Raw genomic sequence first — 27811 nt, 5'->3', positions numbered from 1 at the left:
GCCAGTGCAACGGGCCCCCCATCGGTGCCGTCGAGGTATCATTTGAGCTATATGTAGCTAAAACGTAATTAATTCGATTATGTCTGTAGGCTTACGTGGACGTTATTTTTTAGCTAGGAGCGCCGGCATTGCTTGCACCGACGCTTGACCGCTCGCCTAGTTGTGCTGGCGTCGCCGCTATGGCTGCCGCTGCGGACGGCGTTGCCTCCGCTATTGTCGGCACCTGTACATGCGGCTGCAGGCTACTGCTTTCATCAACGTTGTTGCAGCTGCTGCTGCACGGTTGCCGCTGCTGTTGATGTCGCCACCGCTGCTGACGTTGACGCTGCTGCACCCGCTACTATCATGTCGCTGTTGCTTACGCGTCATCGCACACGGTGCTTCGCCGCTGCCTCTATCAACGCTGTTTCCGCTGCTGGCGCGTCACCATACTTTGTGTTTTGCCGCTTCCGCTGCTTCTGTTCTGCTGCTGAGGTCGCTGCTGCTGCTGAGGCCTCGCCGCAGTTGGCACTTCGCTGCGGTTGCCATTTTTGACGCCGCTGCTACCGCTGCTATTGCTCTGCCGGTTTGGCCGCCGTGGGCGTATCGGCGCACTCGTCGCTTCGTCGCTGTCGCATGCATTTAAAGCCTTCCGATCTCACACATGTGCCGTTCTACCTCTACCGCCCGCTACTGGTCGCAAGCGCACTATGACGTCCCACGCTTTCCCCGCAGCCCTGGAGTGCATCTTGCCCGCTACCAGCTGCTGCTGGGCATTGTAGCGCCTGCACACCCGGCACTGGCGCACATACTTTGCGACGTCGCGATATAGACCAGGCCAGTGATATTGGTCTGCGACGCGCGCACATGTTCGACGCACTCCCATATGACCGTCGCCGTGGCATTCTTCCAACACCTTCTGTTGTAGTGGCGCGTCCACGCACAGTCTCCATGATGACACAATCTCCTCTCCCAGCACGTGTGCCCTGCGTCGGTACAGTCGGCTATTCTGCATAGCGTAGTCGGGGTATTTGTCGAGGCTCTTCAACATTTCGTATTTCTGGCACCCCGATGGCGTGGGCGAGCCTCAGCTGTTCCTCCAACGGCATCTCCGCGTCGCGCATCAGCCGTCGCATTGCCTGGACATACTCGCCAGGCGTCTCCGACTCGCCTGGGCTCGGCCATATGCCTCCCGCCGGCACTCTTCTCTATGGGGATTTGCTGGGTACTCCTTTAGTAAGTCCTCATGGAACTTAGCCCATCGTTGCGACAAATCGCGATTCGATCGCTCCCACTTCTTTGCCTCGCCCACCAGGACTACTGGTAACACTATCACCTAATCATCTAGTGCCACGTCGCTCATCACTGTTATATCTTCCAGGTCTTGGAGGAACGTCCTTGGATCCCCGCTGCCGTCGAATTGGATGCCCCACTGTGCCACTTCATTCTTCAGAGCGGCTTGTCCGGCTCGTTCGACTGGCGTCAGCGTACGGCTTGTCCAGCTCGTTCGACTGGCGTCAGCGTACGCTGTGTTGTCCCCGCTTGTGTGTCCGCAAGAGGTGGCGCTGGGGTCGGTACCGCGACCGTGGGCCGAGACACATGTGCTTCTTTCTAGTTCTGTCAGAATTTCGTTGATATCGAGAATTGGGTACCTATCCGCTATTTTTGAGCTAAAATGGCGTGAAAAGATTTTAATGGTGGAAATAGATAAAATTTTACGTTTGTGTTTGCAAGCAGCGCTGCAGTGTGCAGGCAGAGGCCGAGGTGTCGTTCATGCAACCAGGCAGACGCCGAGCGCTCGTTCGTGCTACGCAGACATATATTTGTATGCTTGTGTGTATATATTTCAAGGCGGAATGTGCGCGATCCCTTTCACTCTGTTCCAGCTCTTTTGCCTACGTGTGCACAGGGTGTTGAGCACATTTTACGAACCCGGATTTAAATATAGTTTTTTTTTTCTGTTTTCTCCTTTTTAAAACCAGTAGCTGGTTTAGTCCTTTAACCCTTTGGGGTCTTCTTTTACAAAGATTCGCAGGATTGGGTATAACTATACTGTTTCTTGTTGAGAAATAAAAATTCCTTTATTTAAACTTCTGATTCCCCTTTTTGGGTGTATAATTGATTCTAATTCAGAATAATCTTAATGGGTCCTCTCTTTTTTCTTTATCCTTTTGTTTTTCACAAGATTTTGTTTGAACTTGTGTGTACGTTTGAATTGCATATATCTGATATTTCCTTGTTTATTTTTTGCCACTTCGTGTTTTAACATTGTCTTAGGACTACTTAAAATATAAAAAAATACATCCTGGACTGGTTATGGATGTAGTTCTCATTTTTGCTGTGCGCTACACAGCTCCTTACAGTTGTCTGTGGCAGACGCTTACAGACCGACGTGAGTTCTGGAATTCTGGCCCTGGCGGTTCAATTGTGGCAGCTAATTGGGTGCACTTATCAGCGGTTAGTCATTTATTATATTCTTGGATAACCTTGGGAGCCTACTTTTACCGGAGTCACTGGGCAGCATATAGAGTGCACTTGTAGTTTTTCACACGAAGGCTATATTAGTTTTGTGCGAATGTATGTAACAGGCAGAAGGAGGCAAGGATCTCAGAAATTATAAGAGCTATAATAACCAAACTTAGTATCCACATTCTCCCAAGTCCGAGAAAGTACGAGTTTGTGGTTTTTTTCGATATACTTGTACATATATTCATTAATTAAGGAGGCGTGGCAGACCCCACAAAGTATATATATTCTTGATCAGCATGACGAGACGAGTCGATCTAGCCCTGTCTGTCTGTCTGTCTGTCAGTCTGTCCGTATGAACACCTGGATCTCAGAGACTATAAGAGATAGAGACACCAAATTTTGCACAAAGATGCCTTATGTGTGTACGCTGTGCAAGTTTGTTTTATTTTTTGATTTTCCCCCCACTTTCCATTCGTGTAATCACCTATATCTCAGACGCAGAAAATGTGTATTTTGGAATTTCCCTCCCTCCCCCCTCTCCCATGCAAATCGTGATTTTCTCTCGCTCCCGTAATTCTTGGACTTTCGAATTTAAATTTGAAAATACCCCCAGTTAGTTATTATGTGTCCGTATGCTAAGTTTCACTATGATAGACCGATTTAACAAGAAGTTATAGCCATAAATATATTTGCTCAAGCGCTGCCCGCGGCTGTTGTTGATGCTGGTGCTTTGGTTGACTGCGAACACGCTTATACAGACGCGAATATACGAGCATAAACATACATACACTCACATAGACGCAATTGCTTTGTATATGTGCAATTATACACCCTTTACGTGAGTTCAAATACCAAAAGAGGTAAAATCGATCAAAATTTTTTTTATTTAATTCTCTTACTTTTTTTAATTTCTATAATTATTCTAAACATATGTACAGAGTATTTCAAAGTCGGGACACCGGACTTTAGCTTTATTACTTGTTTTAAATTAACTATTAACAAATATAAAACAAGTGGAGTTCTTGCCTTTCCCTATCAAAGTCATCTATCATTACGTGTTTCAACGCAGCTGCAAGCCTGTCGGAGATCTTGCTGTGCACTTTAGTTCCAAACATTATTTCAAACGGCGATTTTTGTGTGGACGCAGGAACAAGGGAGTTGATTGCCTTTTAACTTGTGGGACGAACTTATACCATTTCGAAGTATCGTCTGCAGAAAGCTTGCTATAATGGACAAAATGACTCTGTTTACTCTCTCGATTTGCCCGTTGCCCCTGGCTACTCCAGTGGTTGTCCAAACATGCTGAATTTCGTTTTCCTTGTCGTATTGTTCAAAAGTGTTTGAGGTAAAGGCGGTTCATCTATTGCTCACTATTCGCAAAGGCAGCCCAAAAACGCACGACCGTTCCTCCAGCTTATTTATGACTTCTTCAGCACCAGTGGATTTTGTCGTGTAGTGCCACACAAACTTCGAGAACCCATCAATCATGGCAAATATAATGTTATACTGTTTTGCCGTGGAGTCCATCGGGCCTAACAGGTCGACATGTAGAATTTGTAACGGACAACTGCCTTTGTCTATGCAATAAAGATATCCCTCCTGCTTGCAAAGTTTTCTGTTGCTGATGCATTTTACACAGGCCGAAATTATTTGTGCCACCTTACGTTCCAAGTGTGGGATGTAGAGCTGTTGCTGTATACTATGAATCGTCTTCAGGACTGCGAAATGACCATCTGCAAGTGCTTCCGTTATTTTTTCACGTTCCATTGATTTGGGGACAACTAGAAGATCAAGGCAATTCACGTGCTTACAAAGAATATCCCCTTTCATCTTAAAACTTTAAAAATTGTCAATATTGCATCAATGAAGCTGTCTTTTCGCTGCTCGTGTTTTAGGCGTGCTGCAACTTCAGAGCCAACAACGAATATGTGCATATCCTTTAATAAATTTGCGAAAAAAAACCTGTCAGTCCCAAAAAAGACTGTACAGCCTTCACATTTGTTGGAAAAGCAAAACGTTTGACAGCATATGTTTTTGCCTTGACAGGACAGACTTTTCCGTTCTCTACCGTGTGGCCAAGAAAATTGATCTTGCTCTCAAGGAAACGAATTTTTTCCACTTAATGAGCAAACCAAATTGTTCAGCAACTGCCAGGACCCGCTTCAGCTTTCGGACGAATTCGTCTACTGTCTTGCTGTAAATGTCGTCCATATACATTTGAATCACATCCTCGGTGACAAGATTTTGAAAAACGCAGTTTATTAACCTTATGAACGCTGCAGCAGAATTGATGAATCCGAACGGAGCCTTATTAAATTCGTAAAGCCCCTCTCTTGTGATAAAAGCCCGGTATTTTCGACTCTTTTCCTCAACAGGGACGTGGCATAAAACTATTTTCCAAATTCATCACCACGAAAACTTTTTGTTTTTCTTAACAATGACGACTCTGCATGCGAAATTAGACGTTGATTTTCGCACAATTCTGGTGTTCAACCATTCGTCGACCTGTTTCTTAACGGCGTCGCATTCAACTGGAGAGTATCGGGAAGGTCGTTGTTTAAACGGCGTTAACTTTTAATTTGGCACGATTTTCAGCTCCACGGGACTTACTATAGGCAGCGACATTGGTTAGTAGGCCTCAGCCAACGGTCGGATAAGCGGTTCGAACTGTAAAGGTGTATGTATTTCAGTTTCGGTTTCTACTATGTTGTATATACTTTCGATGTAAAATGGAAACCTTCTCTATCCAAACAACGCAGAACTTTGAGACGAAATCTTAGCCCAAGCCGTTGTATTCCACTTTGTCATCAGGCATCAACCAAACAGTCCACTTCGACATTGTTAATATGAACTGGCTTAATGCGATTATTGTCTTGGGTCTCTTTTACGCTCTTTTCTGTTTGAGAGCAATTTTTCGACATATGACCACTTGCACCGCACTTTAAGCATATTGTTTCATTTCGACAATCTTTTCTCAAATGTGCAGTGGACCCAAAATTTTTTAGAACCACTCTCATTTCTTTTCCCAGCCATGTTTGATGATTTGTTCGCTGCTTCGGGTTCTTCAACGCAATACTTATCGATACCAAGTGCAGCTATTTCTCTCATATTCAAAACGTACTCATACAACGATTCCCTGTCGTGTTTATTTCTCTCACGAACTTATGAATGTCTGCACTGGCATTCCTACGCTTGAATTCGTCGATTTTTCACCTTAGCATACGAACTAGCAGAAACAGAATTCAAATACAACGCTGCTTCTTTCGTCATTTTCCAACGAGTTTGTACATATCGCTGCTTTTCATTCAGTTCGTAGGCATCGGCGTTTTGATCGAAATTGAAAAGCCAATGATCGACAGGTATATTCTGGCCATCAAACTCTGGCACTATTTTAGCAAAATTTTCGGGCGTTATTGCATGCATGTCTATGCGTGTCTATTCGTGTCTGTATCAGCATGTTTGGATCAACATCAACAACAGCTGCGGGCAGCAATTATATTTATGGCTGTTAAATCGGTCTATCATAATGAAACTTGGCATACGGACACACTAACTAACACACACTAACACACTAACTGGGGGTAGTTGAAAAATTTGTGTTCGAAATTCAGAGAATAACCGGTAGAGGAAATCACGATTTGCGAGGTAGTGGGGCAGTGGAGGGGAATTCCAAAAAAACACGCGTATTCCCATAAGGCATCTTGGGCTTCAAATTTGATGTCCCTAGGTCTAGGGCTAGGTCTCCGATATATAGGCGAATTTACGAACGGCGTTACGGAAAAACCCCCATAGGGGGAAATGGGGGGAAATTCAAAAAAATAAAACAAACTTTCACAGCCCCTATCCGGAAATCCATCCTTTTTTTGGACTGACTTAGCATTTTTCAACTCTTAAATACCCTGTACCTCACACCAAAAACGAAAAAATTAAAACATAAATAAATTAATTTTAAAAAATTATATTAATTAAATTTAATACAAATTATTCAATACATATATACGATAGTGGAGACATTTTCATGTACAGTTTCAACAGCATACATTTACATTACGTGTCTATGCGTGTTTATATGCGCGTATGTATGCAGCACAAAGTTGGACCAAAGCAGCAACAACAGCTGCGGGCAGAGCTGCAGGCAGCGCATGGGCAGCACTTTTATTTATGGCTATAACTTGCTTCAGAATTGACCTATCATGATGAAACTTAACATACGGGCACATCATCACTAACTGCATGTATATGCCATATTTGAGTTCAAAAAGAAATACAGGAGTTATGAATTACTTGAATTGCGGGGGAGTGGGGGGGGGGGGGGGTGGATCAGAAGAAAACACAAACTCGTCTTCTCGGACTTAGGAGAATGTGGATACCAAGTTTGGTTATTCTTGCTCTTGTACTTCCTGAGATCCTTGCGCCCATACAGACGGACGGACAGACGGACATGGCTATATCGACTCGCCTTGTCATCCTGATCAAGAATATATATACTTTATGGGGTCTGCCACGCCTCCTTCTGGCTGTTACATACATTCGCACAAAACTAGTATAGCCTTTTACCCTTTGGGTACAGGGTATAATTATGTATTCTTAAATTTAAGGTTATCGGAAAACTTTGAAATTTTAAAAACGATTAAGTTTTCCGTCGAAAATGTATTACGAACAATCAAAGAGCCTATTCTTTTAATTTTAGAGTTGTTTAAAATCAACAACGATAATATAGAAAAATTCTTATTACTTGCCCATCAGGTAACATTTAGATATTACTGCATATAAGTTGATATGTTTTTAATTAATTTATTAGATTCTGGTTACGTCGGTATGGTGCATGCTGCAATACGTATAAACATCCAGAAAAATATCTTAAAATTGTAGCCACAAATGCGTCATACGACAATGACGCAGAAGTCAATGATGCTATAATTGACGAATTAATAATAATAATAATTTTTTGTAACGACGCCAAACAATAAAAGGGAAAATTAATATGAAGAAACTAGCTGTCCTGTTTTTCTGTCCTTTTTAAATTTGTCTTTCCCTTTTTTCCGTTTTTTTGATGTTTCTTAATCCTTACTTGGGCGAGTTGCTGGCAACACTGGCATACACACATAAGGCATCTTTGTTCAAAATTTGGTGTCTCTAGATCTTATAGTCTCGGACGAACAGACGGACAGACAGACAGACGTAGATCGACTCGTCTTTTCATGCTGATCGATGCATTTACATAATAATTTATGAGTATGATCAATGAAAAAACTTCAACAAATCGAAATCAGTTCCATTTTAAGGCGAAATAGTGCGCCATAATAATGAACGTGTGGTCGACTTTAGTATATGGCAACATTTTTTGTCTAGTCTTTTCTAAAATACTGAACAATACATTTTATTGATTAATTACAATAAAGTAATTCATACATTTTGCAAATAAATTTATTTGGTAGGAAAATCAGGCCAGTAGTTTATATAGTATCTATGTGTAGTTCCTTCAAATAACCTGTCTAACCAGTTACTTAGGCCATCTAGCAGATTATCTTCCATCAAAACAGGAGCATCTATATCTGAATCATCAGAGTAACCCATCTGCAGAAATGTACCAATTTCAGGGTCTTCATTTTTTTTCAATAGCTGTTTTGTCATTTTAACCATTCTCTGCAAATAATATATATAAATATAAATTTAGTTATTAAGAATTATTGTAAAATGTAGTTACAGTTCTAACGAATACATTTCCTATGAATTTTTTTTGTACATGAATTTTAGTAGGGGACGCTTTTGAGCAGTGACTTTCAGTTTGTGTGTATTTCCGAGGTAGAAATCAAATTACTTCATATGCTCTTTAGTTCAATATCTTCATAAATAAAATCATTTTTGGGTATAAAGACTGATATATTATATGGCAAAACATTTGACTCTCCGCCTTTCGACCAAGGTCATCTTTTATTTAACAATACATAGAGGGGGTGAGTACGGACAGGAAGGCGATATGTACTTACCTTTGCTCCGCGTGTTGATTCGGGGTGTTTTGCGTGATACATGCAGAAGTATTTCCTGTGACCATTTAAAGCTATAATGGTGCCAACGCAGTTTCTTGGATTTATCTGTAGGTTTTTGGTTGTGCAAAGTGATATACGAAGCAACTCGGCATACCAAGATAGCCCCTTTTCCACAAGCATATGTCCAAATATTAATGTCTTGGATTTTCTATACGGCCAAATGGCTCTATGATAAGAAGGAATTAATTTTGTTCGACTCTGTAAATCCGTTATTAAAATAATGGTACGGCAGCCGGGCTTCAATAATCGAACCATTCCATTATACTTTTCAGCCCTCAGCTCATACAATTTGAGTTCTGGAACATGACGTCTGTGTTTACTATCTAAAAAAAAAAAGTTTTTATATGTACATGACTGAGCGTCAAAAAAAAAAATAGAATAAAATGTATATACTATTTAAAAACAAATAGAGAAGCTAAAATCGGGTGTCCCGACTTTGAAATACTCTGCACACTGCATACTCTGAAACTTGGCATACCAACTCATAATCACTTATTGGAGCTTACCTAGTTTGAGTTTGAAATCCCAAGAAATATGAGAGTTATGGAAAATCAGTGATTGTGGTGAGGAGGGGGGTGGCAGAGAAATTCGTTAGTCTCCCAGATATAGAACTGAAAATTAGATAACCTAATATACTCTTGTACATTTCATGTACAGAATATAAAAATAAACATAAATCCTTGTTTCACAGATTTTAATAGATCTTAGAGATAAGGAGCCAATTACCTAATTTCGCATATGATCAATGTCTTCTTTTTTGCACGGCTTTTCTGGAACAGAATTAGGCATTATTTGTTGGGCCTGCTCCGCCTTCTTCTGCCTGTTACATTTTTTTCAGCTCGCGCACCTAATATACTCTTGTACATTTCAGGTACAGCGTATAACAATGTTAAAGATTAAAATCTTAAACAAGCGGTGTTCATAAACTCGAGTGTTGCGACATTGAAAGACTCCTTACTTAAGTGTAGAACAATTATAAACATTAAACAGGAAAGGTATTCTAAAGTCCAGAAGGCTCAACTCTTAAATAAAAATAAAAATTGATTAAATTAATTAATTAAATTAAATAGAAAATATTCAATACATGCATACATTATATGTGTGTGTGCATTACATAATTATGTGAAAGCAGCAACAACAACAGCTGCGGGCAGAGCTTGGGCAGAGAATATATATGGGCGCACTCTCCTAGTGTTGTGCACTGGATCTATTTGGACGTCATACGACCCAAACTACTTTATGGTGCCTTAGTGTGGAGAGAATTCGCTGGAATTCCAACATATACAGATTACCACACACACACTGTAAAAAACTAAGCAACTGCGCCCAGCACGTCAATATCAACTTCATATAGATCCCAGGACACCAGAATATCGTAGCCCACTGCATTGAAGATGCATGTGTCCTTTCTCCCAAGTAAGTCATTGGTATGCCAGTAATTTCCGTCTGTTGTCTGACACGAAATCACGCACGGTTATTGGTGTAGCGTCGCTAGGATAGTAGTAATTTGTGTACTCGTGAAAAACTGAGTTCGAAATTTATTACCAACTTTATCGGTAGACCCATTTTCTCTGTGCCTAAACCTACAAAAATGAATACACATGTATATACACATAATCAGTACGCTCCACATATCTAATATACATAAGCACTACGGTAAATAAACGCATCAAAAACCAAAGAACTGACTTTTAATTTTCATAGAAGAGCACCCTAAGGGATCCAGCATTTCAACTACAAACAAGTGAATTCAGTTTTTGAATAGAAATTTCGAATCCTGAGATCCTAATGTTATAACATTTAAATTCCTAAGCCAGAAAATCACAATATCAAACCGTGCGTTCCTCATTTCATGATGGTTTAGATGAATCTTGCGCTTATAATACTTTCTCGTAGTCTTATCCAATTCACCAAACCACAATAAACAAGTTTGCAATAAAAACGACAAAAAAATACTTGTTGATCGATTATACCTCCGTCGTTATTCGAACTCACTCAGCCCAATTTCATCGAAATATCAGAATAAAAAAAACAAACTTGACCTGTCTGGGGCTCAGGGGAACCTGGATACCAAGTTTGGTAATTCTAGCTCTTGTACCTTCTGAGATCCTTGCGCTCGTCCGGAAGGACATGGCCGCCTGTTGCATACATTCGCACACAAGTAGTATATCCGTTTACCCTTTGGGTACAGGCTATAAAAAAGAGCGCAAAGATATTATTTTTCTAACATTGTTTAACGCAAAGTCTGCAGTGCGTCACATTGTACAGACGTCAATTGTGTCCCGTCAATTTCGATTTGATGACTGAGCACTATCTTCTCAAACCAGCCTGAACAGGTAATTGTCAACGTTGCAAATAGATCTGGAACTAGCAGATCCTCAAACTGCTCCTTGGCTCAGATGTATTCTTCTATTAAGAGCCACATTATAGAAACCAGCGAATCGCTGACTTTGCAAGCTACAGAACTCTGGCTGACCATGAACAAAGTTCCTTAGATGCACTATTTCGCAAGCTTAGGAAGTTGGAAGTGCAAAATTTGACTAATTCACATCTATATACTTCAGAACAAATGCTTTGCGAGAAGTCATTTCTCACTCGCTTTCCCCCGGGCCGCCTTAATGTATCGTTGCCGTTTAAGTCCAGTGCGCGGTCATCTGGCTAAAAGGCGCTTTTTAGACTTAAAAAAGAGACTGTCATTTTATGACTGAGTATATATCTTTGGGACACATGAACACGCAATCGACAACGCGGTTCCGAGAGAGCCGCACTATTTTATTCCGTAACAGTGCGTGCTAAGACCGCAAAGCACCTTAACAAAGTTGCGCGTTGTCTTCGACACGTCAAGCAAGACGTCGCCCCAAGTGTCCTTAAATAACATACTCATGGTTGGGCCGACTATACAGCCACGCTTATATTCAAAAAAATACAATACATAAAATATATCGGCAGGTCGATGCTATAGAAGGATAACACAACTTCCAACTCATAGGCCATCAGGAGGACACCAAAACGCTAGGAATAGTTTGAAGTCCTCGTGATGATGCGTTCAGGTACAGGTTGATAACCTTTCTGTTGAGATATCGCCTACTAAATGTGCGATACTGTCGTTTATTTTTAAATTATACGACCCACTTGGTCTGCTGTGCCCAATAATTACACGAGCAAAAATTTTAATGCTGGCTTAAAAATTTTCTTGAGGCGACCAAATTTCCAGTCCGTTATTAAAAGACTTGAATTCTATTACTAGTTCTTTTGATGCACTGGAGTCGGCGTCTCCAAAAATAAAAAATTCCAAATCCATGGCTTTGCTGACGCCTCAACAAGAGCGTATGGGTGCTGTCTCTACGTTCGAGTAGAACAGGAGCAGAACGTAGCTGTTTATTTATTGACAGTTAAGTCCAAAGTCGCACCGTTAAAACCCAAGAAGGTTCCGCGATTTGTGCTCCACAGCTGCTAGCGACACTGTGGGACAAAGTTAAGCAACTTTTTCATATGCCAATAGATCGAGTCGTCATTTGGTCCGAGTCGGAAGTAGTTTTGTACTGGCTGCAAACACACCCGGCTCATTTGAATACTTTCCTGGCAAATAGAGTTGCAAATATTCGAAAGCTTACTTCTGACAGATTTTGGCATCATGTTCCGACAGGAAATAACCCAGCAGATCTGGGTTCACGTGGTTGCACCACGGCCGCACTGGTTTAAGGGTTCACGATTCTTAAATCTAGATTGTTCCCTTTCGCCTCGTAATTCTCATATCGAACTGACCAAAGAGCAGTCAACGCTGGAGAAGCGGAAGAACGCGATGGTTGTCATCGTGGCCGATGAATGTTCAAATCCCTTTATGGATATTGAAATTCTCCACATTATCTGCTATTCCTGTTCGTCAACGGGAAAACAAATACAAACTCGTCACCTGTGCCAACAGCAGCTGAATTAGAGTTTGCATTATTGGCAGTTGTCCACATAGTACAACACACAGCTTTTGCAGACGAGATCTCAACGCTAAACAAGTGCTCGATCCTGCAGCCTTCGTACCAAAAATTAGATCCATTTATTTGTCCATTTCGAACGGGAAATCGACAATTGAATTTGATACGAGTTGGCGGTCGCTTGCTTAAGGCACCATGGCTTGTCAATGCGCGACAAGCTTGTACCGTAGTGGTGCGACAGTGTGTGCATTGCTTCAGGTATAAACCAATCCTAGCAAGCCAAATAATGGAAAATTTGTCCGCTGACCGATTACATGGCTTGTAGGCCATTTGAGGTGACCGAGTAAGTGGACTTCTGTGGTCTAATACCTGTCTCGATGGGAATTCGTGGCAGAGCCCCGGTCAAGATGTATGTTGCGGTTTTTGTATGTTTTGCCTCCAATTGATGTTGTGACAGACATGACTGCTAACTCTTTTATAATGTGTCTGTCTAGGTTTGTCGGCCGTAGTGGACCTGTGAAGCGGATATATTAGGACAATGCCACCAATTTCGTGGGTGCTGCACGCATTCCGCAACAGCTTCAGCATCAACAATGATGTCGTTGCCACATTTGCTGCTACAAAGGGAATAACGTTGCAGTTTTACCACTCCGCGAGCCGCATTTCAGCGGGCTATGGGTGGCGGCCGTAAAGTCCGCCAAGACGTTGCTGCTAAAGGCCATCGGAAGCGCAACGCTGCGGCAGGACGAGTTGGTAACCGTGCTGGTGGAAGTGGAGGCGATCCTGAACTCGCAAGCGATCGTGGCAGACAGAGCAAGCCCAAACGACGGAGAGGCCATCACTCCAGCGCATCTACTCATCGGAGAAACGCTGGTAGCGCTGTCTACAGGGTTAACTCAAACGCCAAACTGACATACTTAAAGCGCTGGAGGCTAATCTCAGGCATCAAGCATTGGTTTTGGGCTGATTGGTCCAAGGACTACATAGCTGCTGGACTGATGAGCCTGTCAATTTTAATGTTACCGTTAATGTTACCGTTTCCACCTATGTATGTAAGTATTGAATAATTATTTTATTTTGTTTGTTTTATTTTTTACTTAATTTTTTTATTAATTAATTGATTTTTTATACTCTGTACATAAAATGTACATGAGTATATACGGTTTGCGAGAGCTGAAAATGTAACAGGCAGACCCCACAAAGTATATATATTTTTGGATCAGGATGACAAACGGAGTATGAACACCACGTTTTAGTCCCAGATGCCTTATGTGAATAAGTCAAAAATGTGTATTTTGGAATTTCCCTACCTCCCCCCCTCTCCACGGCAAATTGCGATTTTCTCTAACTCCCGTAATTCTTGGAATTTCAAATTTTGCATGTGTCCGTACGCGAAGTTTCACTATGATAGACCGATTTAACAAGAAGTTATAGCCATAAATATATTTGCTGCAGCAGCGCTGCTCAAGCGCTGCCCGCGGCTGTTGTTGATGTTGCTGTTTGGTTGACTGCTAACATGCTTACACAGACACGAATATACGAGCATAAACATACATACACTCACATAGACGCAATTGCTTTGTATATGTGCAATTATACACCCTTTACGTGAGTACCAAAAGAGGTAAAATCGATCCAAAAATTTTTTATAATTCTCTTACTTTTTTTAATTTCTATAATTATTCTAAACATATGTACAGAGTATTTCAAAGTCGGGACACCCGACTTTAGCTTTTTTACTTCTTTTTTTCTTTTTTATTAATTTAATTAATTAATTCAATTTTTTCAAATAATTTAATTTTTTTAATATATATTTTTTTTAATTTTCCTTTTTTGTGGAGAGAACATGCTATTTTGCTGTCGGGCTTGCTCGACTTTAGTGTTCTATCTTGTTTTTTTTTTTGTGGGAGTGGGTACAGGGTAATTCACTCTCGGGCTTTGTTTTTGGTACAACGACAGCCATGTTTGACGGTAAATAGATGTATTATTTGTTTCTTAAAATTTATATTTGATCAACTTACTTAAGTTTTCATTTATATGTCCTTTCGCTTTTAGACTTTCCTCTTCCTCCTGTACAAAGTACATCATAACATATCCAATTCCAAACATAAGCGAAATAGTTCCTAAAAGTGATAGTGCAGCTAAAATATGTTCCTCTTCAACATTATCAGACAAATATTCCACTATGTTAAACAAGCGTGCGATCCATTTACTCCAAATTCCCTGCGCGTGCTCATCAAATAAATTCTGGAAGATATTTATATAGTCTATTCATAAAGAGTCTTGAATATATTTATGTTACCTGGACAACTGCTTCATAAGTTAACGCTTCATTAGTTCTTAAAAGTCGTTGTACAGTTATATCAACTTCGTATTTGGTCCTATTTATTATATGATCATTAAGACCATTCGAATCACTCATATTTTCCAGTTTTGATCCATCTACCCATTCATACTTAAGATGTGTGCTGTCACGTCTCCAAATAATCACAATCTGCAGTACATCATTTGCAAGCAAACCTTTTGATATAGCATTAAAGAACTCCGATTGTTTTTCCTTCAAATAAAAATTTGGAAAGTCATGAAATTACTGAGCAAACAAAGTATTAGAATTGCGATAATAATCACTATAATCATACCGAAAATTAAATACCTAAACATATATGGCATCTGTGTACAAAATTTTGTGTCTATTGGGCTTAAAGTCTCTGAGATCCACGGACGGACAGACAAGATCGACTCGTCTTATCATGCTGCTCCAGAATAGAATGGGGTCTTGGCTATGTAAATCACATTCGGGATGCATGTTTACACTAACAAGCGCAGAAAAGAAATCGAAAGCAATCTGCATGCCAATTAATATTTGGGTCACCGACTTTGAAGCATGTGTTGGCGTAACTAAAAGATTCAGCTTCATGAGTCCTGTGTACTGTTAATTTGAACGCAAAATATCCCATGTGGTTCAGCTACCTTCCACATTGAAGTGCACTCAAACCAACATGGGAGTAATCCGCTGACAGGCTGAATGTGAAGTGTACACGTTCGAAAATCGTAGACCCCGTGCACCGATTTGGATATAATGATGAACTGGGGAGTAGATTATGAGTAACCACATTATTATAATTGTTGTGGTTGCACTTGGTGAGTGTCATTCTCCTGTGTGGTCCTGGAATCGGTAGAGTACGTTGGTAATAGTTTGGTGGCGTTGTAAGGAGGCTGAAGACTTTGCGGAAAAGCTTTGGTTTATCAAATATCTTCACTAGGCTGGTACTAATGCTATGATGAGGCACTGGCTGTAGAGTGCTCGTCGGGATGGATTTTTCAAGTTCAGAGTTTAGACAAAGCAGCAGCAACAACAACAACAGCTGCGGGCAGAGCTCGGGCAAAGATTACATTTATGGCTAACACTTTCTTTCGAATTAACCTATCTGGATAAAATTTCGAAGAATTACGTGAGTAATTGAAAATCTCTATTAGTGGGGGATTAGGGAAAGGGCGAAATTATTTTGAAATAAAATTGCGTAGACTATGATATAGTGTCTCAATTTCTTTTAGTCTCTGAGATCTAGGTGTTCATACGGACAGACAGACAGACAATGCGTACATACTATATAAGGCATTTGTGCACACGCATGCAGCGCTGCCGTGTACAGTATCGTGCAGGCCGGCAGAGTGTGCAGTTGTGTGCACGCAGGCAGAGGCCGAGCGCTCGATCGTGCAACCAGACAGAGGCCGAACGCTCGTTCGTGCTAGGCAGGCATATGTATGCATGTTTCTGTGTATATATTTTTACTACCTATTTATTTACTAACTTTACTACCTATTTATTCCCATACCAATAAAACCTACAGTCAATTCGTACAGCTCTTTAGAATAGTATAAAATTAGAATACTTGTAGTATAATATATATTGTAAATAAACTACAAATGATCTAGTTATGTCCTATAGCCAAAATATTAAAATACGTTTATCTATATATATAAAACAGTTTGTCCTGACTGACTGATTGATCAACGCACAGCTCAAACGGTAAGAGCTAGGAAGCTGAAAATCGGACTCAAGTATCCTTTCATAGCGTAGGCTGGCGATATGGAGATTTTGGAAAATTCGAGCACCAAAAGGGGGAAAACATGTTCCAACGTTTGTTTGAAAAATCTACAATTTTCATCTGATTAACTTCAAACTTAGTTTGTATACTCTTAGAATTCCAAGAAAAACTGCATACTTGGTATTTGGAGATTTTTCTTGGGGCCTGAAATATGGGAGTTTTCCTGTAAAAAAAATGTTGGGGCACAAAAAGCACAGTCCAAACGGTAAAAGCTAGGAAGCTGAAGTTTGGGCTCATTTATCATATCATAGTGTAGGATTTTGGAAAATTCAAGCTCCAAAGGAGAGAAACGAGCTCCAAAGATTGTTCGAAAAATCCACATTTTTCAACCGATCGACTTAAAACGTGGTTTCTCAAATAAATAAAAGAATTTAAATAAAACTGCATAGTCGGTTTCTTAAAATTGGTATTGAAGCTTGAATTATTGGGGTTTTTATATTTCTTCACTTTTTTTTAAATGAAAAGTTTGTGTTATTAATGTTGTCCGATCGATTTCAAATTTGGTATCCGTAATCAACAAACCTATATCTACAAATTGGCATTCAACGATTTTCGAAATATAGAAATATGTTTTTTACTTGCCAGATGCAGCAACAATAAATAACAAAGAGCGCAAATATCAAACATCACATGTGGGGACATTACATAAACACACACAGTGACACATTCACAGACACAAACAGAGATGGGCAAAGTCGGTGCTCTTTATTGTTCGTGGCACATCGACATGACAAAACATTGTGATATATACATATACTAGCAAGTATTGCCCGTCTTAACCCGGCTCAATATAATGTTTCCAATTGTATTTATTTTGTGTGTGCATAACCTACCCATATGTTTTCACCTTATAAGTTACCAGTAGGAAGGCATTTAAGGTATTTAAATGAACATTTTCTGTTCTTGACAAAAAATTGTTCAGTAGTCCGTTACATTTTTGTTCTTGCCAAACTATTTCGTTAAACGAACATGACCACTATAACTAATATTTTTTAAGGCTCATTTTCCCCCCTTTGGAGCTAGAATTTTCCAAAAGCCTTTCTTAGTGTGCTCTTACACTATGATGGATACTATGAAAGGATACTTGAGTCCAAATTTCATCTTTTACCGTTTGGGCTGTGCGTTGATCACCAATTAGTCAGGACAAACTGTTTTATATATAGAGATAACGCAACGTTTTAAGATGTGCAAAAAAGGGGAATAATTATAAGGGTATATCCTAATTTTAAATTCACATTTGAGTCTTTTCGTGCCATATTGAGTCAATACGGTCACGCACAAACTCGGATGTGAAACACGGCACTCGTGTCAATGCCGTGCAGCGATGAGCCACAATCAAAAAGCACTGACAATTCTCATCTCAATTTGCTAGAGTAAAACTTTCGATAGTTGAAGCCACCAATACCATCAAAATATCGAAGTTTGAATGCAATGAGCAGAATATTTAAATAATAAAATCTAATTATTTATTGAGATCAATAAGAACAAATCATATACATACATACATCTGCCCGCAATGCGAAGCAGAATAGCTCCGTTATTCGGTTTCTGCTTTACTATCGCTTACGAAGTCGTTGCCTACTAAACTGTAACTGTAAACTTTTGGCGTTTTACCTTTGCAATTAACATTAAATGGTAAAAACGAAAGAAGAAGAGCGAGCCAATGACTTGCAGTTGTTGTTGTTTTTAGAGCATTATTTTTTTTACAATCAAACAACTGTGTTCGATTGCCCAATGTATACATTAATACGAATGTACATACATACTATATTCATACACAGGCATACATACATACATACATATGTATGTTTCTCTTTACTTTTTCAACCATACGTAGAGAACCGCACACATAGACACGAACTGTTGCTTGTTGTGTGTGTGAGTGGGTGTATGTGATGTCCCCAACTATTTGATATTTGTTGTTGCTGCATAAAGTTATTCATGAAAACCCTAATGCCAAATGCACTAAACAAAGAAAAAACAAGAGAGAACGTTACAGTCGAGCAAGCCCGACAGTGAAATACCCTGTACCCAGGTAAACTTCCGACACTGAGGTATATGCGCCCAAAGCAGAAGCAAAAAGAAGAAGAAGAAGAGCGGACTTGTTGCTGCAGTATGGGGGGATTGCACTGGAGAGAATTTGTTTTGCTAATAACTTTTCTTAGAATTGACCGAATTGAATAAAATTTTGAACAACAATAGACAATTATATATAAATTATGTGTGCAAAGTTTGGTTTAGGTAGCATTTGAAATGTGGACGCTATCGACGAAATTCTGTAGCGGGGGAAGGGGGGGAAAATTAAAAAAAAAAAAATAAACTCGTCCTTACTCGGACCTAGGAGAATCTGGATGCCAACTTTGGTTATTCCAGCTTTTATAGTTTCTGAGATCCTTGCGTTCATCCAGACGGACGGACAGACGGACAGACGGACGGACAGACGGACGGACATGTCTAGATCGATTTCTCTCGTCATGCTGATCAAGAATATATATACTTTATGGGGTCGGAGATGCTTCCTTCTGTATGTTACATACTTTGCACAAACCTAATATACCCTTTTTACCCTACGGGTACAGGGTATAAAAATGTTACATAATTTTCAATTAATTAACATTTCTTGCTCTGTCAGTGCAAGACGAATGTACATACATACATATGTACATAGATGTGCACATAAAATTCACATATTCACACATTAGTGTCTCACATTTTGCTTTGGCTATTTCAATCGTTTGCACTCAACTACACGAACAGCTGCTTGCATGTGTGTGTGTGTATGTATACTTAGTTGTCCCCAACTGTTTGATATGTTGTATTGTTTGTTCTGCCTGCTTTTGTAAAATGCATATTTTGAAAATCCTTGAATGCAAAATTGTAGATTTAGTTACGTAGATTACATTACCCAAATTTTAAATCAATCGGACTAAATTTATAACACAAACCTTTCATTTGAAATAGTGAATAAATATTAAAACCCCAATAATTCAAGCTCCAACACAAATGATAGGATACTTTAGCCCAAATTTCAGCGTCCTAGCTTTTACCGTGTGGGCTGTGGGCTGTTGACGCGGTTTGCTTTTGTGCCCCAACATTTTTTTACAGGAAAACTCCCATATTTTAGGCCCAAAAAAAAATATCAAAAAACCAAGTAAACAGTTTTTCTTGGAATTGTTCTGAGAGTATACAAACTATTTGAAGTTAATCAGATGAAAACTATAGATTTTTCATACAAACGTTGGAGCCTGGTTTCCCCCCTTTGGAGCTCGAGTTTTACAAAATCCCTTCTTAGTGGGCACCTAGACTATGAAAGGATACTTGAGTCCACATTTCAGCTTCCTAGCCTTTACCGTTTGCGCTGTGCGTTGATCACTAATCAGTCAGTCAGTCAGTCAGGACAAACTGTTTTATATATATATAGACTAGCAGGTCTTGCCCGTCTTTGCTGGGCTAAGTAAAATGTGCTAATAATTATAAGTTTATTTACTATATGATATTCTTCATTCGACGCTCGCAAAAGTTTTTTAAAGAGTTCATTTTCCAAATAGCAAATATAGTACAATAAGTACTATGTATGGTTATACGTAAATACATAGTTGTACATATCTTCGTTACGCACCAGGCGGAATGCCAGTCCTGACTTAACTGTGTGCTTCCTCAGCACGTTGTACGCACGGTCGAGTTATCCCCGAAAACTCCGACGCGGGACATTTAATTTTATTGGCTCGCGCTTCTTCTTTCGTTGTGATCACTTACGCCTGTTAATTTCAAAGGCAAAATGTCAAAAGTTTACAGTTACCGTCGCAACGACTGCGAAAGCGATAGTAAAGCAGAAACCGAAAGCGGACCTAAGCATATTCTGCTTCGCGTTGCGGGCAGATGTACATATATATGTTTGTATATGATTTGTTCTAATTGATCCCAATAAATTATAAGATGTTATTATTTAAATTTTCTGTTAATTGCATTCAAACTTCGATGGAATTATTGATTGTATCGACGGATTCAACTATCGATAGTTTTGATGCTCTAGCACATAGAGCATCCGACACATGCCCATCTCTAGCATCTCAGCTGATCGCATATTTACAGCGACTTACCGTTTTAGTGTTAGCTAACAACGCTACAAATATACTCTGAACAAATCTAAGAGTCATTTATCGTTAAGCCTATTTTATGAGTGTATTCATGCGATTTACAAAAGCAGAAACACACCTTTTACATTCACAACAATCATAGTTGGAATTGAAGACACAAATTAGTGTTGAATTAAAAAATTTAATACATAATTATTCATATATGTATGTATGTATGTATGTATGTATGTATGTATGTATGTATGTATATAGGCGGATAAAGCCTGCATGAAAAATTTAAATGTATGTACATATTAACGTTGCCGAACGCTCCATTTTGGCGGGACGTCCCGATTTATAAATCAAAATTAAATGTCCCGCGTCGGAGTTTTCGGGGATAACTCAACGTGCTGAGGAAGCACACAGTTAAGTCAGGACTGGCATTCGCCCGGTGCGTAACGAAGATATGTACATATGTATGTATGTATGTACGTATAACCATACATAGTACTTATTGTACTATATTTGCTATTTGCAAAATGAACTCTTTAAGAAACTTTAGAGAGCGTCGAAAGAAGAATATCATATAGTAAATAAACTTATAATTATAAGCACATTTTACTTAGCCCAGCAAAGACGGGCAAGACCTGCTAGTATATACATACTTTAGGCTTAAAAGCTAATTTATGTAGTACGCGTATATCTTTTACGAAGTCAACTTACCTTGAAAATGTACGCAAATCTAACTCTTTCGGAACTGTATCCACTTTGTAATGCAATGTGCCTTAACGCCCCTCTTGCTAAATCATGTTCTGCCGTGTTTTCCGTAATAAGAATTATACAAAGGCGCTTTCTTGATCGACTCCATTCAGCAGGGCACACACCTTAAGAAATAAATATATTTAAACCATTTATAGAAAACTTTGAGTTAAAGGTTTAATATAAATAGACTCCTAAATAAACCACGAAAGAAAAATAATTATAAATATTCTGATACCGTCGCCGCAAGTGCGGGCTTCGTGGAACTAAATTAAGTTAGCTATTAGTCAGTTCGATAAGACATTCAGTGCTTGAACATCTTACACAAGGTAAACAAGACTTTTTGAATCTACTTGTAGCGCCCCCCTGGTGACACTATCTATATGTCGACTGGTGCGTTAGAATCTGCTATCTTTAGCGATTGTTCAGTGAGAATTTCATGACATTTCATCCATTGGAAGTGAAGTTATTGCGTTTTAAGTGTCAGTATGTTTGTGTTATCGGTGCGAAAATGAGCTTCGAACAAAGAGCCAACAATAAATTTTGTTTTAAAATTGGTACAACTTTTACAGAAACGTTTCAATTGATGGAACAAGTTTATGGCGATGATTGCCTATCCCGTAGCAGAGTGCACGAGTGGTTTTAACGTTTTCAAAGTGGTCGTGAGGACATAAATGACGATCATGTGGGCCAATCAAAATTCGTGATCACCGAAAATTCCATCGAAACTTTGCGTGAATTCATCAAAAATCAGCCGAAATCATCATTGAAATTGATGGAAATGGAATTGAACATCTCCAAAACATCGATTTATCGCATTTTGACCGAACATTTGGGCTTATGAAAGGTGTGTGGTTTGTTCCGTACAAATTGACTGACGACCAAAAATTGCTCAGAATCGATCGACGCTTGTGACCGATTATTTGACCAAAAATCACATTTTAACCATTAACCCGCCGTATTCACCTGATATGGCACCGTGCGACTTCTACCTTTTCGGAAAAATGAAAGGAAAGCGTTATGCAGACGTAGAGGCCATTCAAAAGGCTTGCACCGGCATACTGGCGGCCATACCGCCAACGAGCTAAAACACTCGTTCGACATGCTTTTGGATCCTGCAAAAAGCTGTATTGAAGCAGAAGGAGACTATTTTGAATAAAATAAATTGATTTTGCCGAAAAAAGCATTTGATCTGTTTTTTTTTTTTAAAAGTCCTGTTTACTTTGGAACACACCTTGTACGATCTTATGATTTCGAAAACTTTATTTTGCGCCTTTTTAAAATTGTATTTATGTTAAATTAGTATGTTGTGTAGTTGTGACTTTTTATTTTATAAACAAATATAGGCTGTCGATACATAATGCAATAAATTATATTGATTGCTTTTTCTCTTTCTCTTTCTACTTCGTACTTTTTCTAAATAGTTGTTAAATAGAATTAATTTTCCACCTCTATCTACATTTTGTATATTATATAATCGACAGAATTATTGTTGATATTCTAAATAAAAAAAATAAAATAAAAAAATATTTATCACCTAAAAGATAAGAAAGCCTACAAATTTTATGTATAATAATGCCTATTAAAGAGGGTTTATAAAACGAGCACACTGCTCGCTGCTGCACACACATGGAGCGCTGCCTTGAGCAGTATCGTGCAGGCCGGCAGAGGCGTTGAGCACCCAGCAGTACGGCATACCGGTACAACTTCATGCCATTCGTTTTTACACACGATGTCATACAAAGCGGACAATTGTCCCCGTTTCGCCAACATCGGACTGATCCACTTTTATAACGAGTGGACTACTCCATGGACCGGTCCGTTTTGGACTAGTTTTGGACCGTGACTACCCCTCTGCCAAACAGAAAAATCAATACACAAATAAAAATTAATTCATTATATTTCAGTTTATTGGCTACATAATAATACATTAAATTAATCTGTACATATATTTATTATAGTTATATTAACTATGTATTTTTAATTTTTTTTCCTGTCCTTGGTACGCCCCCTTCTTGGACAGCTGCAGAGCTCTGCGCAACTTCACTTCTGCGGAGCCTTCACAATAGATTTATAAGCAATTCTGAAATTGTAAATTTATGTAATTGTACGAGTGTATGTAAAAATACTTACCTTTTTATATGTCGTACTTTTCAAAACACTATTCGTTTGTCACTACGCAATTAACACACACGTCACATGCAACACTTTGCGGCAAACTAAATGTCAGACCAAGACAAAGTAATCGGAGTCAGGGGAAACTCAAAAGAATAGAAAAGTAGCTTAAAAAAAAGAACGTAATTTGCTTAATATTTGCTGGTGTAATTAGACTAGCGAACAAAGTAGCAAGACTTGTTTAATATTTGTTATTGTTACTTGATGACGAACAAGGCGCACGAGCATCAAATCGTTTCTTTTAGCACTGTCACACTGCCTTTCGTTCTGTTTTGTGTCGATGTCCTACCGGTATCGCGCTGACTTCCTGGACTGGTGTTGACACTGGTACCTTAGGACCGGTCCATCAGTAGCCCAAAGCGGACAATTGCCACAAGCCGAACTGAACGGCAGTTTTGAACAGGAAGGCAGCGGCCGAGCGCTCGATCGTGCTAGGCAGGCGTATGTATGTTTGTGTGAAATTTATATGATGGCATAATTGTGTGTATATATTTCATTCATATTTTGCGTACGTTTGCATATTGGTACCTGCTGCGGTAGTGGCACTGCACTTGGGCGTTCACGGGAAATCATCCAGGCCTAGCGTCAGCAATATTCGGCTGCGCATGTTGACCCAAGCATGGGAAAGTCAACGTTTGTGTTGTTAACTCTTCCCCTCTTAAATTCGAACGTCTTCGTTCGTTACGGCTACTGAGTGTTGACTCCATGGTGGGGTCACCTTTGATCACGTTGAGAATTCCTTTAGTTTTCAATAGGTACCTGATCAATGGTACGCTCAAGCCAGCTATTAAGGCGAACAGGAACAGACCATCCGCGGTGTAGGATTATATGTTCAGCAATTCTATGTCATGTGTATTGTTTACATGCATCTCTTTTACAGCCTCTAATGTCAGTATTTCTTCATACTTTCTGACTGTTTCTTTTGGATGTAGAATTGCGGGGAGAAGATGAAAATACCGAGGTGCTGCACAACGCCCTGTCCACTGAAAGATTCAGAAGTGGAAATACAATTTGTATTGTAATTTTACGCTGCGGTATGCTACATGTTGCAGAGAGGAGCAGAGGCCACGTTCTGTTGTTTGGTGGGCAGCAAGACAAAAGTGGCGCCACTAAAACAGATGTCAGTGTCAAGGCTTGAGCTGCGGGCCGCAACAATCGGAGCACGTTACGCGCAGGTAATCGCATCAACAATCAACACGAAGTTTACAAGACGAGTATTCTGGGTAGACTCTAGCACGGTGCTATCCTGGCTATGATCGGATCACAGGCGGTACAGCCAGTTCGTTGGATTTCGGGTGAGATATTAGATCTAACCGAAATATCCGAATTTCGCTAGGTCCCAAGCAATGAAAGCGCAGATGCTGCTTTAGATTAAGATAGTTTAAGAGAATTATTTGAATTTTAGTTTAGGGCCAAAAGAGAGCGCGAGAGCGGCCGTTTGCGGACGTCGCCTCGCGCCCTTTTTTCGCCGCCTTAGGCTTAGTTTAGCATGTAAGCCTAATTTGAAGTTAGTTGTAAAATAGAACTAAATATAAGCACAATTGTCGCCAAATCGTTCGCATTTCTCCGCATAAAAGTCGTTAAAAGCAAGCATCCCATTTTCTTTGTTTTTAATAATTTATATAAAATCATATAAATTTTCATTGGCGCCCGAGCAGGGACTTGCTTGTTTTTTTTAATTAAAAACTTTAATTTGTGCGGAACCGCGTCGGTCGTGTTGTTGTTGCTGCACTGGGGATTGTGTGTGTTGCTGTCACGTCAACTGGATTATTGGAGGATGAGTCAAGTCGACCAAAGGGAAGTTCCTGAGCCAAAGTCGACTTCACAGGTACTGTGCTAAAGTTTGAAAGTGGAATTTAACCAGCGAATTGCTTATTTCGGCCTTCAACTTTCAACCTTTGGCACATACGTGACCATAATATAATACGGTAGATAGTTGAGCATAATTAACACAAATATAAATCGCATGTCGTACTAATATTAAATAAAAGTGAACCGCTATAGGCAATTATTTAAAGTGCCAATTTATTGTCGTTTGATTTTATTATACATACATACATACATAAATATACATAGCCACTTTTACATACGGCATCCCCCCCACGTCAATCTCAGCCAACCGTCGGCAGTTTTCGTTTGTTGCTTGCTCTCGTTGTTCTCATCAAATTCGCCGTTGTCGTTATTACATATGTAAATATATACCGACATACTCGCATACATAACATAGCTAATACATTGCTGTCGTGTTCGCGCTTAAGCTGCTGCATTTTTTGTTTGCCTGCGCTTCGCATAATACATGCATAAGAATTAGCTGTTCTGCTAACGCACACAAGGCATTTGTATTAGAATTATTCTTTTCGTTTGTCGCCACTTTCGCTGCTGCTTCCAAAAGTATTGCCTTCGACGGTCAGTCAACTGCAGTTCTTCTCGTTTTCGTTCGCACTGCTAGACGACCATCTGTTGCGCTCCCCTACACTTGCTGAGAACAGCATATTATTTTCGATTTCTCGTTTGTCACTCGACAATTTTCGTTCGATCAAGTTTAAAACTTTAAATTAATATGAGTAAGGACTTGATCGAAGAACTTAAAAGGAAGCGCGAGGGCTGTATGAGGAGTATATGTCGTATGCAACGGCAATTAAAAGAAGGCTCGATTTCGTTAGAGCCAATCGAGTTAGAATGCAGGTTAGAGCTTCTAACAACTCATATAGAAACTGCAAATATATTGCAAAGCAAAATTGAAGCAAAAGATACAGAAGATGACTACCGTGAAGAGTTGGAAGAAACTTGCATTATGACCAAATCCTTATTAAAAGGCCAGCTGGAAAAACTAAGAAGAAAAAGCATCGACAATTCAAGTTCGGCAAACGGTATTGCACCGCCTACTTCAAAAAAGCCAAGGTGTCGATTGCCAGCGGTCGCTCTTCCAACTTTTAGCGGCAAGCATTCTGAATTTAAAAATTTCATGAGTCTTTTTGAAACTTTTGTTCACAATGATGACACACTGCATGATATTGAAAAATTCAATCACTTAATATCATGTTTGGCTGGTGACGCTTTAGGCACAGTTCGCACCTTCCAAGTGACGGAAGACAATTATAGCAAAGCCATTGAAAGTCTAAAGCGGGTGTACGATAATGACTGCCTAATATTTTTCGATAACATATCGACACTTTTCAATCTGCAAAAGATTTCCCAGCCATCTGCGTCAGCTTTGAGAAGCCTGATCGACACAGTGTCGGCCACCTATGACTCACTTCTGTCAATTGGTGACGACAAGAAAATCGCTAATGCCATTTTAATTTATTTAGTTATGGGGAAAGTCGATCCTACCACAAAAAAGAAGTGGGAAGAGCAGCTCGACTACACAACGCTCCCGCTATGGCGAGATTGTGAGACTGCTCTTAACAGACGCTACCAGCATATTGTTGCTGAAGAAGCTAGTAAAGCTCAAGCGAAGGGCAGCCAGTCGAGCAATAACACTCAGACTCAAAAAGTAAAAAATGCTAGCAGGATAAATCATTCGTTCGTTGCTGCCAAAAACGAACAGAATAACCTTTGTCAATTTTGCAATTCAGCTGACCATTCGATTGGCAATTGCCAGGCATATATTGCCTTGTCAGTGCAGCAAAGGTTTGACTTCGCTAAAGGTGCGCCTTTGTGCATAAACTGTCTTCGACGAGGCCACACAGTAGCGAAGTGTAAGGCAAAGAAATGTAGCGTGTGCCAACGTTCTCATCACACACTGCTACATATTTATACTGCTAGCACAAATCTTGCGTTACCACCACCCTCTCAGCCACCACATCTTCAAGATAGCTCTTCCACTTCGCATGCCATGCATGCGACTGCTTCGGATAGAGTGGTTCTTGCAACAGCAGTCGTGAGCGTTAAAACGAAAAGTGGCGATTTCGTTTTAGCAAGAGCATTGTTAGATTCTGGGTCACAAGTCAACTTTGTGACTGAGGATCTAGCTCAAAAGCTACAGCTCAGACGAGAGGATACGTGTATGGTCTTGCGCGGCATTGGAGACACCAATGCGCGTGCCAAGAAAAGAATTCATACAGTGGTGAAGTCGCGTGTCAATTGTAGCGAGTTTTCCGCAGATTTTTGGATCTTGGGATCGATTTCTGGTTATCATCCCGATCAAGCGGTGAACACCAGCGGGTGGAGGGTCCCCAAAAATATTCAATTGGCCGATCCTCAATTCCATAAACCGCAAAAAATTGATATGTTAATTGGAGCAGAGTCATTCTTCGACTTAT

At 39.9% G+C, this 27811-nt stretch overlaps 1 protein-coding gene across 2 annotated transcripts in view; it reads right to left on the bottom strand.

The window, feature by feature from the left end:
- Positions 1-7857: 7857 nt before the first annotated feature.
- LOC115628077 (dnaJ homolog subfamily C member 16) overlaps positions 7858-27811 on the bottom strand; it is a 91120-nt gene continuing 71166 nt past the window's right edge. For both annotated transcript variants that reach the window (XM_030524050.1, XM_030524051.1), the window contains 5 exons: positions 21336-21496; positions 14730-14984; positions 14449-14674; positions 8439-8821; positions 7858-8094 (listed from right to left, as the gene is read on the bottom strand). In XM_030524050.1, the coding sequence (XP_030379910.1) occupies positions 7876-8094; positions 8439-8821; positions 14449-14674; positions 14730-14984; positions 21336-21496 (1244 nt within the window). In that variant the 3' untranslated portion in view covers positions 7858-7875. The remainder of the gene's footprint in view (positions 8095-8438; positions 8822-14448; positions 14675-14729; positions 14985-21335; positions 21497-27811) is intronic.

This window comes from Scaptodrosophila lebanonensis, unplaced genomic scaffold, assembly GCF_003285725.1.
Source record: "Scaptodrosophila lebanonensis strain 11010-0011.00,11010-0021.00 unplaced genomic scaffold, SlebRS2 tig00000101-arrow-pilon, whole genome shotgun sequence".
Lineage (NCBI taxonomy): Eukaryota > Metazoa > Arthropoda > Insecta > Diptera > Drosophilidae > Scaptodrosophila > Scaptodrosophila lebanonensis.
Note: the sequence above shows the minus strand (reverse complement) of the source record. Positions and strands in the feature narration are given on the sequence as shown.